This window comes from Oryza sativa, chromosome 8 (assembly GCF_034140825.1).
Source record: "Oryza sativa Japonica Group chromosome 8, ASM3414082v1".
Lineage (NCBI taxonomy): Eukaryota > Viridiplantae > Streptophyta > Magnoliopsida > Poales > Poaceae > Oryza > Oryza sativa.
In genome coordinates, this window is record NC_089042.1 from 10950338 (window position 1) to 10967176 (window position 16839).

Consider the following 16839-nt stretch of genomic DNA (forward strand, 5'->3'; position numbering starts at 1 on the left):
ATAGTCATTCTTAGTTGTTTCCCTGTATTGGGGTTGTGTGTGTTGTGTGGGGAGGGTAGGATATGCGAAGGACACATTTAATATATATATGGAGATCATTTGTGTCTGCTGAAACAATTGTAGTATTTTTTACCTTCGTCAATATATGTGTGACCATAACACAAAATTAGTGATTGCTCAGTTGGAGGAAAAATCATTGATGTTCAGAGTACTTGCAACAGGACTAAAGGTTTGCTTTATCATAGAGAGTTCACATCCCCTCTCTCTAATCTCTAGCTTAACTAGAGCTAATTAATTTGCTATGAAATGAATACCGACTACTCGCTCCCGGCAAGGTTGTCCAGGAAAACGAAGTCATTGGTGTTCTCCACCAAGATATCATCCAGGTCAAAGGTCACATCCAATGTCTATGCCAGCTACATCATCAGAGACAGCGGCGTCGGTAGCGCTGGTGTCTTCTATGGGCAACAGCATGTCGTAGTCCAGCCCAAGGAGAAACTCTAAAGAGAACATGATGTCTTCTTCAGCATCTATTGCAGCATTAGCAACAACTTGATCAGGTACCATTAATGGTGTTGCATTGTTACGTGTTGTTGCTACCGTGTTCCTCTCTGATCCGTCACCCTAGGTTACCACGGTTGGCTTGGTGATGCTGAATGTTGGCCCGTTTGGTAGCGCCATGAGAGAGCCAGTTGTGCCGTCGTTGTTCAGTGCACCTGTGTAGGGGTACGCAGCGACAGCGGCGTCAGGGGCTCCGATGGATGGCCTTGCACCGGTATGCGGTTTATCCGACGAGGAAGTCATCCATGGGTATCCCATATGGAAGCTCAATCAAAGGAGCCTTTCCTTTGTCCATGGCCATCCCAACCTGCGGCGGCAAGGCCGTTGGGAGCAAGTTGATATGGTTACGCATGGAAGGTGGAGGGGGACCTTGGTTGAGAAGGGCCCAAAGTACAGCTTCTGCTGGGGAGCATCCAGCTACAGGATACCACCAGACATATGATGTCCCATCGCCGCCAACGCCTGCCTGGCTATCGACCCTACAAAGTCGTTGAAGGAGATCAGGGCATCGGCCACCGGTGCAACAGAATTGTTGTTGAAGCTGATTACTGTGTTTGCCTTTGCCAGTCGATTCCTGCTGGAAAACCGGAACTTGAAGTGGTGCAGGTGAAGAGCTGCCACCAGCAAAGGCCGCCGCGACAACGTTGCGCCGGTGAGGGTCAGGGGGTTGCGCGGTGAGACATTGAGCGTCGGAAGGATGGCTTTGAGGAACATGAAGTCTAACAAGATGAGGGGGCGCTCGTTGGCCATGTCCTTCTTCTGGTGCTTCGCGCGGATTTCCTGTGGCATCGGCAGCAAAAAATTCAGGCATGTTATCTGAATAGACACATTTACAATGGTATGGATCAAATTTACCCTTATCAGAATGGCTGAAGAAGTTTGGACACTGCAGTTTTTCAAGTACTATCATGGTCCAGTACTATCATGGTCCAGGGGCTATGGTTGTTGAGGAGACCTTGTGTGCTTTTTCAAAATGGTTGAGATAATAGAGAAGCTTGGGTACCAGAAAAGTGGTGAAATATTTTTTGCCCAACCTGGATGTTACTGCCGTGCATCAATGACAAAAATCAAGGGTGACAGCAATGTCATGGATGTGCTTAGAGAAAACGATAGCATAAACAAAGTTGGCATACATATTTTTGAAGATTGTCTCAAGCAATGCACTATAAGAGGATGTTGTTGCTGATGCCATTGATAATGTGGAGGCAAATAAAAATAGCGTATCACCATGTCGAGCAATCCATGGAAAAAAAACTCAGCTAATAACTTTAATATCTACCCTTGCCATGAACTAATTCCCAGTAATAAAAGATACTAAATTGATATGCAAACACATGCAACGTACGCCTCAGAGGAGACACGAGAACTCCTAAACCTACCAGATGTCCAGATTCAATAAGAGATAAATTAATCTGACGTAGTAAAACTGAACTGGGTGCAGAATTAATGTTTAATTACTTCCAACATCGATCGATCATCCTCTTCTTGCGGCGAACCTCTCCTTGACGGCATCCACCTCCGACTGGAGCCTGGGCCACACCACACCATGCGTTCGGGCCAGACCTTGCCGCCAGCGAGAAGACCGGAGTTACGCTCGAGTTGTTCCTCCCTCTCTGCTTGGAAGATTTCCCGCAGGTCGACCAACTCCTCGCGCAACTAAGGGGTTGTTTGGTTTGCTCCTAAAGTTTACCAAAGGTTACCACACCTCATGTTAGGTAAGTTTGACCAAGTTAGCATATTGTTTGGTTCATAGCCACACTTGTGGCAAGATTCCTTCTCATCTATTTGGGCCCCACATGTCATCAACTCAACAAAGTGTGGCACAATCCAATTTTGCTAGCTAAGGTGTGGCTCACTTTTTGTAAGCCACAACTTAGGCAAGTATGGCACAAAAAGTATGGTGAATGGTGGCAAACTTAGTATAGCATCCAAACAGCCCCTAAACCACCATCGTGTCGGCAGAAGAGCTCCGCTTCAGGTCCTCGATCATGGTGTTGGCAGCGGCGAGCTTCTCCTCCAGGTCGCGGATGGTGGTGCGGAGGCCCTCGATCTGATCGGCGTTGGCGGTATCGGAATTGGTGGGGTTCACGGCGGCGTAGGGCTTGGCGGGATGCCCGTCAGCGGTGGCGGCGGTAACGTCGCCGCCGGCGCCGGCAGCACCACACATAAGGCATGTCTTCTTGGCGGCTAGGGTTTCATCACCCTTCTCCATGGGAACGATGGGTTCTGGACTGTGTTTCTTCTCCCTACGATGAGTGCGATCTGCGAAAAAGTCACGCGCTGGTGCGGGGCCTTTCTATGCGCACGGGTGGTTTTCGTATTTAACCGGGACGCCCTCCCAAATCACGTTGGACCCTGATATGAAAGTATAATCTTTATCTTTATTACTGTTACTTAAAAAGAAACTTTGTGATAATGGTGAATCCACCAAATCCAATGGCTCACATCTCTCACACATTCACCTTAAATCCAGTGGCTCGTATTCTCTGAGAAAATTTCTTATATCTCTGAAATGAAATTTTAGCTAAACCCTTTAATGCCTCTGAATTTTGTACTTTCTTGTATACCTCTAAAATTTAATTTTGATCCCTTTCATGCCCCTCCCGTCAGTTGACCGTTAGTTGACCGTCTAATTTCTATAAAAAAAGTCCATTTTATCCTTTGGATGAATATAAAAATTTATAAATTACATTATTGAAAATGTAAAAGTTCGTCGCATGAGACTATTATAGTTATGAGTTTGCTGTGCGATACATTATTTATGAAAAAAATTATTTTTAAATAATGAAATAAAAAAATATGTATTTATTTTGTTTTTAAAAATTCATAAAAAATGAGGATCATTCGTACAAAGATATGACTACCAATGCTCACGATATTGTTTTTATGAATGCTCCCAATCAAAAAAATCCATTATCCTATTAAATTTTCAAATAAATTTTTTAATTTATTACATTTATTTTTATTTTCAAAATTTGTCAATTTTTTATGCTATAATTATTTAGTCTTATTAGTTTCATAAAATGCACACACTGTTCACTTAAAAAAATTTCAATATTTTTCAAGCTTATATTTAAACCTAAATTAATCATCAGGGGCATAACAGACATTTGCAACCAAATGTAACAGTGAAAAGATGAAAAATATAACGGCAGGGGCATGGAAGGGATCAACTCGATGTATTGTCTAGAAAATTATTCATATTCATTTATGTCTTTAATGGATTGTATTTGATATGTAAATTCAGTTGCAATCGCTGGATTTGACCATGTAAATTCTGTTGTAATCCTCAAGATTATTTTCAGTTTTGTATATATATATGTAGTCTGTTCAAGGCATATAAGTATAACATAAAATTTAGCGACTACCAGAAGATTATCATCTATAGACAAAAATAAAAACGGTCCCACTTAGGACCAACCAATTTTGCGATGTGATCAAGTGCATGACCCTTGATAAATTTACTCATTTGTCTGATGTCATGGACTGCTTCCTGAAGCACCAACCAAGGGGCGGATCCAACGTCGAGTCCCCCCTACACCCACAAGATACATGCATGGATACCCCTGGAGCACCCCTTTCAATTTTTTCACTATGAATGATAAACTAAAAAGATAGCTGGAGATTGAAGAAAATATATAATTGAGCCCCCTAATTTTTTTGTTCCTGATCCGCCCCTGGCACCAACCAATTTTGTTACGAGGAAAACATCAACGAATTATGTACTCACCTAATAAGGTAATATCCAGAATTTGTGATATTAGAAAATGAAAGCTTATATATATTCTTTTGTGCCAATAATCATCCCTATAGTGCACCTACGTGGGCCACGTGGCTACATGCGAACTGGAGTACGTGAGGTCCATGCATTCTGTTATTCTGTCGCTTTCGATTTCTCGCTGTGCCCAGCACACTACTGCGCTGATGGTCCTTCTATTGCAAACACACCAAGACCATGTTTAGATTTCAACTTTTTTTTCTTCAAATTTATAACTTTTTCGTCACATCGAACTTTGCTACCTACACAAAATTTAAACTTTTTCATCATATCGTTTCAATTTCTTTAAACTTTCAATTTTGACGTGAAATTAAACACAGCTCAAATCATTGAAACCGAGACTCATCGGTGCTCTTATCATTTCCTTCGCTTTGTTTGCAAGCTGCCAAAAGCCATTCCAAGGAATATCCATAGTAATATCCGCCCCAAATCATTTTTCACAACAACTAAAGCCAGCCAGGTGGTGGTCTTAGGTAGGTGGTCGGCCATGTGCACGTACGACTAGGGACGCACGAGCTAGCTCTAGCTGCCGCGCACATCGCCCGCCATATGGCCGCGCCCACCGCCTCCAGCGACCTCCGGTTCCTAGTCCTCGTGGGGTCCAACAGTACAAAGGCGTGCACTCAGCCTTCGTCGCAACGCTTCCCGATTTCATTTACTTCATCATTGCGTACATCGACAAATTATGCAAAAATAGTAGTACATGTTTCATTATTACTTTTTTTACTATATATTTACTGATTAAACTCATTAAAGTAGAACTAAATAAAAACATTTTTAACAATAAATTGACCAATATCAGTTCCACATATTAAATATATATATATTGCATAAATTGGTGACCAGTAATGGTTTTTATAGATATGACTATATATTTTCTAAATATAGTATTTATTTGTTAAAAAATCATTCTTCCAAATGATATTGTTTTAAGATGTCTACAATTAAATTCCAAAATATTAGTCACTAATATATGACAAAACTGAAAAATATTAAGATGGAAAAATATTAAGATGTTATATGTAAACATTAGTGTACTAGTCAATTACAAATATATGGTGTTTGACTTTTTCAATGCTTAGTAACTTTCACTAATAATTTTATTTATAAGAAATTTATAAAATGTAATACTACCTCTGTTTCATCATAAGTCGTTTTGATTTTTTATAAGTTAAATTTCTTTAAATCTGACCCTAACCAAGTTTATAGAAAGATATAACAATATTTACAACACCAAATTAGTTTTATTAAATCTAATATTAAGGATTTTTTTATAGTATGTTTATTTTGTGTCAAAAATATTGTTACATTTCTCTATAAACTTAATCAAACAAATAGAAGTTTGACTTACGAAAAAGTTAAAACGACTTATATATGAAAAATATGAAATGAAGGAAGTAAGTTCTAAGAGAATACGATATTATTTTTAAGATAAACCTAGTCATATATTTTTTATGTTTCAAAACTAAATGTTTCAAAACTAACTATTCTTTTTTTAAAAAAATATAGTTAAAATTGTACAGTTGGATCGTAATATGTGCTTCGGAATTCGAGTGGCAAAATATGTGCATCGGAGATTATAGATGGCCATAAGGCCCGAGGCCCAGGCATGGCACGACCCAATTGGGGTTGTGCCCGGGCCGGTCCGACCCGACAGCTAGGCCATGCCTAGGCCGATGCCTTGCCACGGTGGGCCGGCTCGGCATGGCCCGATCTAATGAGGAGGAAGAAAAATAGTTTAGGGACTAAAATTAGACTAAATGCAGCCATATAATTCACGGCCCAAGAGAAAAGGGATGCAAAATAGACTTATTACAATCATTCAAATATGGCCCGAAGAAATGAGGGATGGAAATTAGACTTTTTTTGAAGAAGCACGATGGGTGTCGCGCCTTCGGGCCGGCCCGGCACGGCCCGAGTCGTGTTAGGTCGTGCCTGGGCCGATGCTTCAGCACGTGGGCTGGCAAAGCCCAGTGTGTTGGTTGGGTCATGCCGGCCCGATAGAATATGGTCCAAGCACGGCCGTGCCGCCCAGATGGCCATCTATATCGGAGATTCATCAGACGGATGTACTAAGCAATAATTAAAGAAAAAGAGAGAGCAATGTGCTTAGGCTTAGGTTTATTGGCTTAGATTTTTAATTCAGCTTATTGGCTTATATAATTTATAAATAAGTGGATTTAATGTTCTAAGTTTAATGGTGCAATCATACATCTATATTAAATAAACAAAAAAGCTTCTCCAACCTTTTAGCTAATAGTGTTAAAGTGGCTTATAGTTTCAGATAAGACAAACAAAAAAACTGCTTATTTATTTAGGTTTAGATTTTTCGGCTTATAATAAACCTAAATAAGGAGGGCCTTAAGATTCCTTATGTGGCTTCATGCGACGTGCATGTGGTCCACGCATTCCGTCGCTTTCGGTTCTCCTTGTGCCCAACAAACACACTGCTGACTGCTGATGTCCTTCTGTTGCATTGCACACACCGAATCATTGAGGTTCATCGGTGCTCTTTGCTTGCAAGCGACAAAGCCATTCCAACGAATATCCACAGAAATATCCGCCCCAAATCATTTCCCGCAACAGCAGCCAGCCAGCTGTTCGTCCTAGGGTCATGCGCGGCGCCGCGTACGACTAGGGGACGCGCGCGCCTGCCATGGCCGCGCCCGCAGCCGCCTGCGACCTCCGCTTCCTCCTTGTGGGGTTGTTGTTGGTGGTGGTGGTGGGATCCCGCCTCGTACGGCCCCCCGATGGCGGCGGCATTCCGACGACGCTGGACGGCCCGTTCGAGCCGGCGACGCGGGCGTTCGACCGCGCGCTCCGGCAGGGGAGCGACGACGTGCCGCTCACCGACCCGCGCCTCGCGCCGCGCGCGCGGCCCCCCGCGCCCGAGCAGATCGCGCTCGCCGCCTCCTCCGACGCCACCTCGGTCTGGGTGTCGTGGGTCACCGGCGAGGCGCAGGTGGGATCCCACCTCACCCCGCTCGACCCGTCCACCGTCCGCAGCGAGGTCTGGTACAGCGAGAGGCCCTCCCCGACGGCCGCCGCCGCCGGCGACGTCTCCGGCCACTACCCGCACGTGGCGAGGGGGAAGGCGGAGGTGTACAGCCAGCTCTACCCGTACCCAGGCCTCCTCAACTACACCTCGGGCGCCATCCACCACGTCCGCCTCCGGGGCCTCAGGCCGGCCACGCGCTACTACTACCGCTGCGGCGACAGCTCCGTCCGCGGCGGCGCGGGGCTCAGCGGCGAGCTATCCTTCGAGACGCTCCCCTCCTCCGCCGCCGCGGCGTACCCTCGCCGGGTGGCGGTGGTGGGGGACCTGGGGCTGACCGGCAACTCGACGTCCACCGTCGAACACCTCGCCCGCAACGACCCGTCGCTGGTGGTCGTGGTCGGCGACATGACCTACGCCAACCAGTACCGCACCACCGGCGGCAGAGGCGTCCCCTGCTTCTCCTGCTCCTTCCCCGACGCGCCGCTCCGGGAATCCTACCAACCGCGATGGGATGGCTGGGGAAGGTTAGTAGCTAGTACAAGTGATGCCAAATTCAGTTCCATTTCTTTGTTTGGGATCTGAATTTCGAACAAAGCCATCCAAAATGCATACAAACTAACTTATAATTCTGACAGGAATTTTTCTTTCAGAGGGGAAGTTGCTTTCATTACGTTAAAAGGGGAAAATTTGCAAAATACTACCGCAAAAATACATGGGTTTGCATAATAGCAGATTCAGATGATCCAAATTCTTGTACATTGGAATGACATGTTGGTACTTGAACCACTTGTCAATGACACATACGGTTTCTAGCTACGTAATATTTTGATCCTATTAACAAAATTACCAAATTAAAAAAGAAATCCTAAATAAATGGATTTAAATTGCTTCGTTTTTCAAGTCAGACTTTTGTATATTTTTTAAGGAAGTTTGACTTTTTTAGTTAGCATACACGCAATTGGAAATCAAGAACTTCTGACAAATTTCAAACAAGAAAGCGGGTGAAATTATCCTTGGACTCTGCTTATATAAAGTTTAACTGAAAACATTTGTATGGATTCAGGTTCATGGAGCCGCTCACTTCGAGGATCCCAATGATGGTGATCGAAGGGAACCATGAGATCGAACCACAGGGACAAGGTGGAGCGGTGACCTTTGCATCCTACCTGGCAAGATTCGCCGTTCCATCCGAGGAGTCTGGCTCTAACACCAAGTTCTACTACTCGTTCAATGCCGGGGGCATCCATTTCATCATGCTCGGTGCCTACGTCGACTACAACCGGACAGGTAATCCATCAGCCACTATTCATCTTGATGGCACTCAATATCAGGAATGTATCATTAAGATTTTAGAATTGTTCACATTAAGTTGCATAGTCATGTCAGGCCATTTCATTGTTCATACATTCTCTTGTTGATTGTGGTGACATTTTCGTGCTTATTACATTGTGCGTAGGAGCCCAGTACTCGTGGTTAGAGAAGGATCTGCGAAAGATTGATCGACGAGTCACACCTTGGGTTGTGGCTGCTTGGCACCCGCCCTGGTATAACAGCTATTCCTCGCACTACCAGGAATTTGAGTGCATGAGACAAGCAATGGAAGGGCTCTTGTACCAACATGGTGTCGACATTGTCTTTTCAGGGCATGTAAGCGCATACATTTTGCATTTTAGGCTTAGTTCTTTTTAGATTAGTGAGCAGATTACTGAAAACAGATTATTTGTTCTACTCTTCAAAAAATGCATTTTCTCGAAAAACTTTCTTATACGCCACTTGCATATTTTAAGTTATTTATTAAATTTATTTATAAAAATAATTTAATTTATACCCTATAAACAAGTACATATAATCCCCATAACAATCCGCTCAATAATCTGTTGCAATCTGAGCCATGGTTCCATCTAATAATTAATTTCAATAAGCGGGTGTACATATGTAGGGTTTGTCTGTGCTCTTCCTCGTCTCGGATAATTGATTCAGGCCATAAATTTTTACAAATTCACATATGAATGATCTAAAGGTGCATGCTTATGAGAGGATGAACCGGGTGTTCAACTATACTCTCGACCCCTGTGGGCCGGTCTACATTACCATTGGAGATGGAGGGAACATTGAGAAGATTGATATCGATCATGCTGATGATCCTGGAAAATGTCCCGGTCCTGGTGACAACCACCCTGAATTTGGTGGAGTCTGCCATCTCAACTTCACCTCTGGTCCTGCCAAGGGGAAATTTTGCTGGGAGAAACAGCCGGAGTGGAGCGCGTTCAGGGAGAGCAGTTTCGGACATGGCATCCTAGAGGTTATTCCCAGTTTGTTTATGATATAATGAACACTCAATCACTCTGTTTTTACTACTCCTTCCGTTTTGAATTATTTTTCGTTTTAGTTTTATCCTAAACCAATTTCCTAATTTTGATCATCGATGTATATAGCTTAATTAAGAACATATGCATTATATATTCTGAAAATATTTCTTATGGCCAAATTTAGCTGATATGATTTATGTTATATGTTAATTATATATTGGGAAGTACTCCAACTTCACAGTTGTCACGTGTACGAGTGCAGGTGGTTAATTCTACATATGCATTATGGACATGGCACCGTAACCAGGATGCATATGGAGAAGACAGCGTGGGGGATCAAATCTATATAGTTCGGCAACCGGACAAATGCTTGCTTCAGACTACGAGTGCGTCGTCTGAAAACAACTGGTGATTTTCATTTGATGATGAAATAAATAATCATGAATTTTGTTACAATTTCTTGTTGAAATTTATGCCTCTAATCAACGTCCATGTAAAATATTCTCAATCACTTTGTTTTTTTTTTTACGTTTTATTGAACAGTCCCTCTGAAGGATGCCCTTCTCTAGTGAGCAACAGTGGCTACGGTGCACAGAAGGATATTATTAGAAGTGGCCATCTCATTTGGAATGCTTCTCTAGTCATATGGATGATCTTGATCAGCACAGTTTTCATGAAGGGAAATTTGTGCTCTCGTTTCTAGCCTGGATTGGTCAACAAACAAGAGGAACCAAAGCACCAGCGAACCAAGATGTTATACTGTGTGTGCTCTTGGATTTGTGTGGTGGCCAAAGCTGGACTCTGGTTGGTTGTGTGCAGTAACCATCATTGCTTTTGGTAGTACATACTCCTACATCTACATGAGTTTATGAAATAGTCGTCGGCTTTTATTTACTCAATTGTCAGTGCTGACCATGTTTCCATGAACACGCTGATGCAACTAACTCCTTTTTCTATCTAAAGTAGAATGGTCCAAATAACCAAATGCCTTGAAATGGGTGTAGTGTGGTGTATTTGTTTTTGTTGTTTGAAAGAACAGTGTAGAGGTTTCTATTGGAGTATATACTACTGCAACAACTAGAAGTCAACGACTAAACCATGGGCAATTATTGTATTATTGTATATATAATACTATCTTCATTTTAGATTATAAATTATTTTGACTTTAGTTAAAGATAAGCTACTTAATTTTGACTAAATTTATAGACAAATATAGTGCATTTATAACACCAAATTAATTTCATCGAATATATAATTGAATATATTTTTATAGTATATTTGTCATGTGTTGAATATGTTACTATTTTTTTTCTACAAACATGATTAAACTAACTTGCGGTTTGACTTTTTGATTAAAGTCAAAACAATTTATGATCAGAAACGAAGAGAGGAGAAAGTATTCGTTTGGTGAAGTAACTGATGAAGGACAAGTCTAGTCGGCGGTGGCTATGAAGGTATTTAAAAAAAAATTATGATTAGCATTTTTATTGTTATTACATGATAAAACATGAGTAGTACTTTATGTATGACTATTTTTTTTAATTTTTTCATAAATTTTTCAAATAATACGAATGGTCAAAACGTTAAACACGGATATCTATAGTTGCACTTATTTTGGGACGGAGGTTGTACTTGAAAGGATGTTGCTGCCGGTTGTCACGAGAAAACCATCATTTGCTATCGCGTTGTGGATTTCGATCCAATGCACTGTGATATAAGCAGCCACACTAGGACTGTTAGATGCAAATTCAAGGGCCCAAATTCTATGAAGCACTGTTCACACGCGAGAAAACTGTAGAGGTACTGTAGCAATAGTATTGTAGCATATGATCTCAACCGTCCGCCAAAAAATGAATGGCTGAGATTACGTGCAGTTACTAACTTACCGTCACAGGTAAGACTGCAGTGAATCTCAATTCCCCGTTGTGATATTGGCAATATCAAGCTATCCGGATATGTGACCTTTAGATCAGAGATTAGATAAATGTTTTAAAATTTCAGCAATCAATAATTACTCAAATATGCACTTAAAAATAAAAGAAATGGTATACTTTGCCTTGAAAAACTATAATAATTTCAGTAAGTAAATAGATTTATAAACTTACTTTATGTAAAATTGGTCATTTTAGAAGTTTAACTAAATTATATCCTAAATGAACATTTATGATCGGAGAGATGATTTATGTTTACATATTGGAGATCTTGTGAAAAAAAATAACGGTCGTTAGCTCAAAGAAATAACATAATTAGGTTGTGTTTTGACCCAATATTAATCTCAGATTGTAGCTTCCCACTTTATGATTGAGGCAGTAATTACAGTATCACACTAGTAAGAAGTTATAAAATACTCCCTCTGTCCCAATATGTAGTAATCTAGGATGGGATTAGACTCTAGACGGGTAATATAAAACCATGCCATTATAATTTTGCAAAGTTTGAGATATGCCATCGATATCTCAATGACATGTAGGACCCACATGAGTCAATGACATGTGGGTCAGGATGGCATATCTCAAATTTTACAAAATTATAATGGCATGGTTCCAATTTTCCCCTAGACTGTATGTCTAGATTCGTAGTCCTAAAATAAGTCTAATCCCATCCTACGTTGCTACATATTGGGATGGAGAGAGTATATTATTTTGGTACTTCGACATCTACAACAAAAATGGGTTGTCATATCAACACTTAAACCCAGTTCTCCTTTGCTTGTGACTTGTGAGGGCCCGAGACCGGTATCTCTAGTCCTCATTGTTTAGTCCAAATGCAGATAATACGCCTAGCAAAATAATAATAATAATTTATGAGTAAAACTTTTATATATATATATATGTTATTAGCGACATAAATATTAATGCAGAAAAATAAACTTCAAGAAAAAAGGCTTTAAAATCAACTTCAAATTTAACTTTTAAAATTCAAATTTTGGCAGTGGCTAATGTTGAATGAGAAAATGATGGGAGCCTCTGCATGGCATCCTTTTAAAATTCACCATCCTATTATTTTCAGGCACCATTCGTTTCTATTGTCTCTTATTTAGGCCCTCTTTGTTTAGGCTTAGGCTTATTGGCTTAAACTTTTAAGCCAGCTTATTGGCTTATATGATTTTTATGCCGGTGGATTTAATGTCCTAAGTTTAATGGTGGAGTTATGCATCTACCTCACATAAGCCAAAAAAGTTTCTCCAACCTAGGTTTTAGCTTAATAGTGTTAGAGTGGCTTATGGCTTAAAAAAATCCAAACGAAAAAACCGCTTGTTTGTTTAGGCTTAGACTTTTCGACTTATAAGTTGGCTTATAAGCCTAAACAAAAAGGGCCTTACTTCGATAGATGTGGTTAGAATCCAGTGGGTGTTGCGAACCCAAAATGTGGACCCTGCACATTAAACTAAGGCCGGTGTGCTGAGATGGAGCAAACGGCGCAGATAACTGCACTTCACAACCGTCACGAGCTGCTATCCCCGTCCACTCTCCCTCGATCACCTTTCTTCCCCCTCGCTGGCGCTGCCGCTGGAGCAAGCCTACATCGGCGGTCATCGAGGCGAGCAGACAAATCCAAGGCGTCCCGAGCAAAGGAATCGATTCCGCTCGCCTGATGCCTCGTCCTCCCCCATTGAATCTCCCCCAAGCGGCAGCGCGTAATCTTCCGGGAGTGGTGGCCAAAAGTTGCCGGAAGAGTGCTGTACCCCATCGATTTCAGTCGAGCTGCAACGGAGCAGCCCACAGTGCTCTTGATCTGTTCGTGTCATCCTCGAAGACGGTAAAAGTCAGGCCGACATGCTCGCTGCGCATGTCGTCATCGGCTCCTGTCCAGCCTGCCAGCTTTCCGCACGTGGGCGAGTCCGTCGTCGTACATCCCGTGTGGCACAGAAGTGGCGAGATTCGCAACAAGGTGGCAAAGCTAGCAGTGTTAGAGCCCCCCCCTCTATTTGATGCCGAGTTTGTGGGAAGCGAAAGCGAGAGCTTGAGCTCTCAGCAATTGCATCCCGGACAGCAGTTGTTCAAGCCCCTTCTACAACCCTCCCGATCTCTGTCCAGGCCGCCAATCTGGAGTCTGGTGAGGGTTCCTGCGACTCCTACACCTCCGACGCGGGCACCGCCAAGGCTGGAGAGGACAATGTGCTACATGCCGCCAATGCCCTAACTAAGGTGGTGCCAATTCTCCAGAAGCGGTTATCAAGTTCGTTCAGCGAGTGAGCCCTGCAACCGTCGGGCTATCAATCAATTGGGACGTCATTCTCGATGCTGAATCAACCAATGTAATGCTGACTTGTCGATTTGCTTTATTTCCAAATCAAATTTGTTTGACTTGGATTAGTAGATGTCGGATGGCCGTTTCCGCTGGAGTGATATGGAGCTCCGCTTGTTTCTGGAAAGTTGCTTGGAGGAAATTGCAGCTTACAACATCACCACCAGCAACCCCAAGCCGGTGGCATTGGACAATTTTGGCTAAGAAAATGTATGAGAAGTGTCGTAAGAAGGTGAACAGGAGCCAAATTCAATATATTTGGCATGGGTGTTGGAAGCGGTTGAACATGTGGGTGTGGCTTGAGTCGCAGGCTGCCGGCCTTGGTCGTGATCCGCACATGTCTGCCATTGTTGTCGACGGTGGGAAATATAAGATAGGGTATGTCACTTACCATTTGCATTATACAAGTCCCATGAATACATGTCACTAATTCGTAGTAATGCCAACCATATGATCCCTAGTGTTTCCAATAGAGATCAGTGTATTTGTGTTGTAAATAATAGGACTTGACAATATGTTCGATGCAATCAGCGCTAATCAAATATGACAAACGTTTTTGGATTTTATTTTTTTAAGATATTATGTTTGTATTGGTAAGAACTGCTATGGTAGTACACATTGGCCTTATCTGCAAGATATATTAACATTGTATATATGCATCTCACACCATTGTATATAAGCTTAAAGTAACAATAGCTTTGGCAGTCATATATTGTGCTATTGTGAGCACTTAGGTCAACAAAAATTGTATAATGGTGATGTAAGAATATAGATAGATGGAAATGTTTGTCACACATAGCAATGGGTATTGTGCCAAACATATATCTCAATGTTACTATGCAGTTGACAACTTTAGTTTGAACATGTCAAGTTTAATCTGCTGGACAAGTGGACACGAGGGATGCCATTATGTTGACTTTTTAAAACAATGCATAAATATTCTATTATGAGTGATGTATTGTATTTATAACTTGTCTTTGCGAAATGGATTGTGGTAGTAATCAGGGTAAAAGAAGCATTATTGCTGGAAACCTGCAATATATTACTATTGGCAAAAATATTTTTTTCCTTCCATATGTCTTCTTCCCAGCACAAAACTGAGTAATCCCATTTAATCTAATCATGTAATTCTGCTTATTATTACTTGTGTTCAAATAGACTGTGTGAAAATGTGAAACATGTCATTTCTTACATTTTTAATCCTTTACAACTATAGGATGGGCTGCTGATGATTTGTGCTAAAATTAGCAGTACCATTTTTAGTACACAAGTTGGCAATGGCTATTCTGTCAATGAAAACTATATCCATGAGTACCCTTGGGTAAACTGATTTTAAATAGTCACTTTTACATGTTTGCTTTAACATACATGTAGTGCTCTTCAGTTTGACTGAAAGTATTAGGCTAATACTTTTAGTAAATTATTAATTTCCAGTATTTGGTAGCATTAGGCTAAGTTCTAACTGAAAGTAGTAGTTCAGTCGGAGTAAAATTCTGAAAAGTAATTTTTTTAATGTACAACATATTTGCTGAAAAAATAATTCTGACTGGGCAATAATTTTTTGCTTGATCACCCATAGTAATTATAATTATGCATTTGCACACATAGGTAGAACACATTGCTGACTAGCTAAAACTTCCACAATGAAAGGCTGCAGATGTAATATGTGGTGATTGTAGTAATACATGTGAGATTGCAGTAATTTGTGATATGTGTGCATTCCATTTTCTTTGACTTTGGTTGCAGCACAACATTTCCATTTTTTCCAACTGTTTTCATGTTGGAAAAACTAAGTCTTTTTTCCCTTATGTTGTACATGTCATGCTACCAAATTTTCTTTCTTTGGATTGTTTGTTCTGACTTGTGCATGTTTAAAATTTCAAAGATGAAGAAAGGTATGAGCACCTTCAAAAATGATCCTCTCAAGCACATTGAGCTTCACCACGCGGTGTTCAAGGGGTGCACCGTTGTCGGCAACCATTCCGACGTTGATGGAGCAGCAAGCACCGTCAGAAGATGCAGTTCAGTGGCAAACAGTAGATGTTGCTCAGCTCACAGCCGCTTACAGGCCTCCATGCCATCTCCAATACACCTCAAACTACGACAAGGGATAAGGGAGATAGGGCAGTCACTGGAAGTGCTGCTTCAGAGGGGTCTTCAAAGAAGTCCTAGCGACTCCACCGGGTAGGCCCTAAAAAGGCTTAAAGCCCTACGAATGGAGTCGATGGAGAGCCGTGCAAGGGAGGCAGCCGAAGCGAAGTCCAAAGGGGTTGAGGCATGCCTGGAGTTGGTTGAAAATGATGGTCACCGTATTACCGGTCCAGTGTGGTACACTACTTGTCGTTTATTCCAAAGTCCACACCATTGCGCATGCTTCATTAGAATCCCGACAGCAGCAACTCGCGTAGATTATATCTAGGTGATGTCACAAGGTGGTTCTGGTTCTAGTGCTGCAGGTTCCTCAGGTGGTGGCAAATAAAGGATGAGCTCGTCTGTTCCATTGTAGTTGTATTTGCTTGATCAACAATGTAGAATTTTTTTTCCAAATAATCCTTTCATTATTTGTGCTCGTGAGTTTGAGTTTGAGTTTGAGTTTGTGCAACATCTGCGGAGTTAACATTTCATATTTGTGTGAATTCAATTTTTTTATAATTCATTTGTGTGACATATCGTTTTTATACTACATTTCTTCGTTACAATTTGTTACTGCTATGATAACTACTCCTCCTATGTTTAAATTTTGTTAATGAGTTAAGCATACACATATGTGACACTGTTTGTGTTTCGGGACTGTTAATTTTTTAAGGAATTCGACGATGAGTACCAATGCGTGTAGCTCGAACGGTACAGGAGGATAGACACGCAGCGATGAGGATGATGCCATCATCAACTTACTAGCTGCTAGTCTCCAACTAAATGAGAGAGCTCCAAGGTGAATACCAGTT

At 41.6% G+C, this 16839-nt stretch overlaps 1 protein-coding gene and 2 pseudogenes across 3 annotated transcripts; 2 read left to right on the top strand and 1 right to left on the bottom strand.

Moving 5' to 3' along the window:
• Positions 1-317: 317 nt before the first annotated feature.
• LOC107281921 (two-component response regulator ORR33-like) lies at positions 318-2773 on the bottom strand (annotated as a pseudogene).
• Positions 2774-6868: 4095 nt separating this feature from the next.
• On the top strand, positions 6869-10742 carry LOC4345161 (purple acid phosphatase 23). 3 transcript variants are annotated; one of them, XR_010734714.1, is made up of 6 exons: positions 6869-7861; positions 8401-8624; positions 8794-8984; positions 9277-9639; positions 9909-10054; positions 10190-10631. XR_010734714.1 is itself a non-coding variant. In XM_015793303.3 (6 exons), the coding sequence occupies exons 1-6, from the start codon at positions 6996-6998 to the stop codon at positions 10213-10215; spliced, it is 1713 nt and encodes a 570-aa protein (XP_015648789.1). In that variant the 5' UTR covers positions 6874-6995; the 3' UTR covers positions 10216-10742. The 3 variants fall into 3 exon arrangements, 2 of the variants coding, with proteins under 2 accessions (XP_015648789.1, XP_015648788.1); XM_015793303.3 differs by having other exon boundaries at positions 6874-7861; positions 9358-9639; positions 9909-10032; positions 10190-10742; XM_015793302.3 differs by having other exon boundaries at positions 6876-7861; positions 9358-9639; positions 10190-10742.
• On the top strand, positions 10342-16595 carry LOC112936194 (uncharacterized; annotated as a pseudogene).
• The last annotated feature ends 244 nt before the right edge of the window (positions 16596-16839 follow it).

What these genes read in the sequence shown, in the direction of transcription:
- LOC4345161 (XM_015793302.3), top strand. Translation starts at nt 6,996, where the DNA reads ATGGCCGCGCCCGCAGCCGCCTGCGACCTCCGCTTCCTCCTTGTGGGG. An exon ending in CGATGGGATGGCTGGGGAAG is followed by an intron (nt 7,862 to 8,400) that starts GTTAGTAGCTAG and finishes GTATGGATTCAG; the next exon opens with GTTCATGGAGCCGCTCACTT. An exon ending in GCGTCGTCTGAAAACAACTG is followed by an intron (nt 10,055 to 10,189) that starts GTGATTTTCATT and finishes TTTATTGAACAG; the next exon opens with TCCCTCTGAAGGATGCCCTT.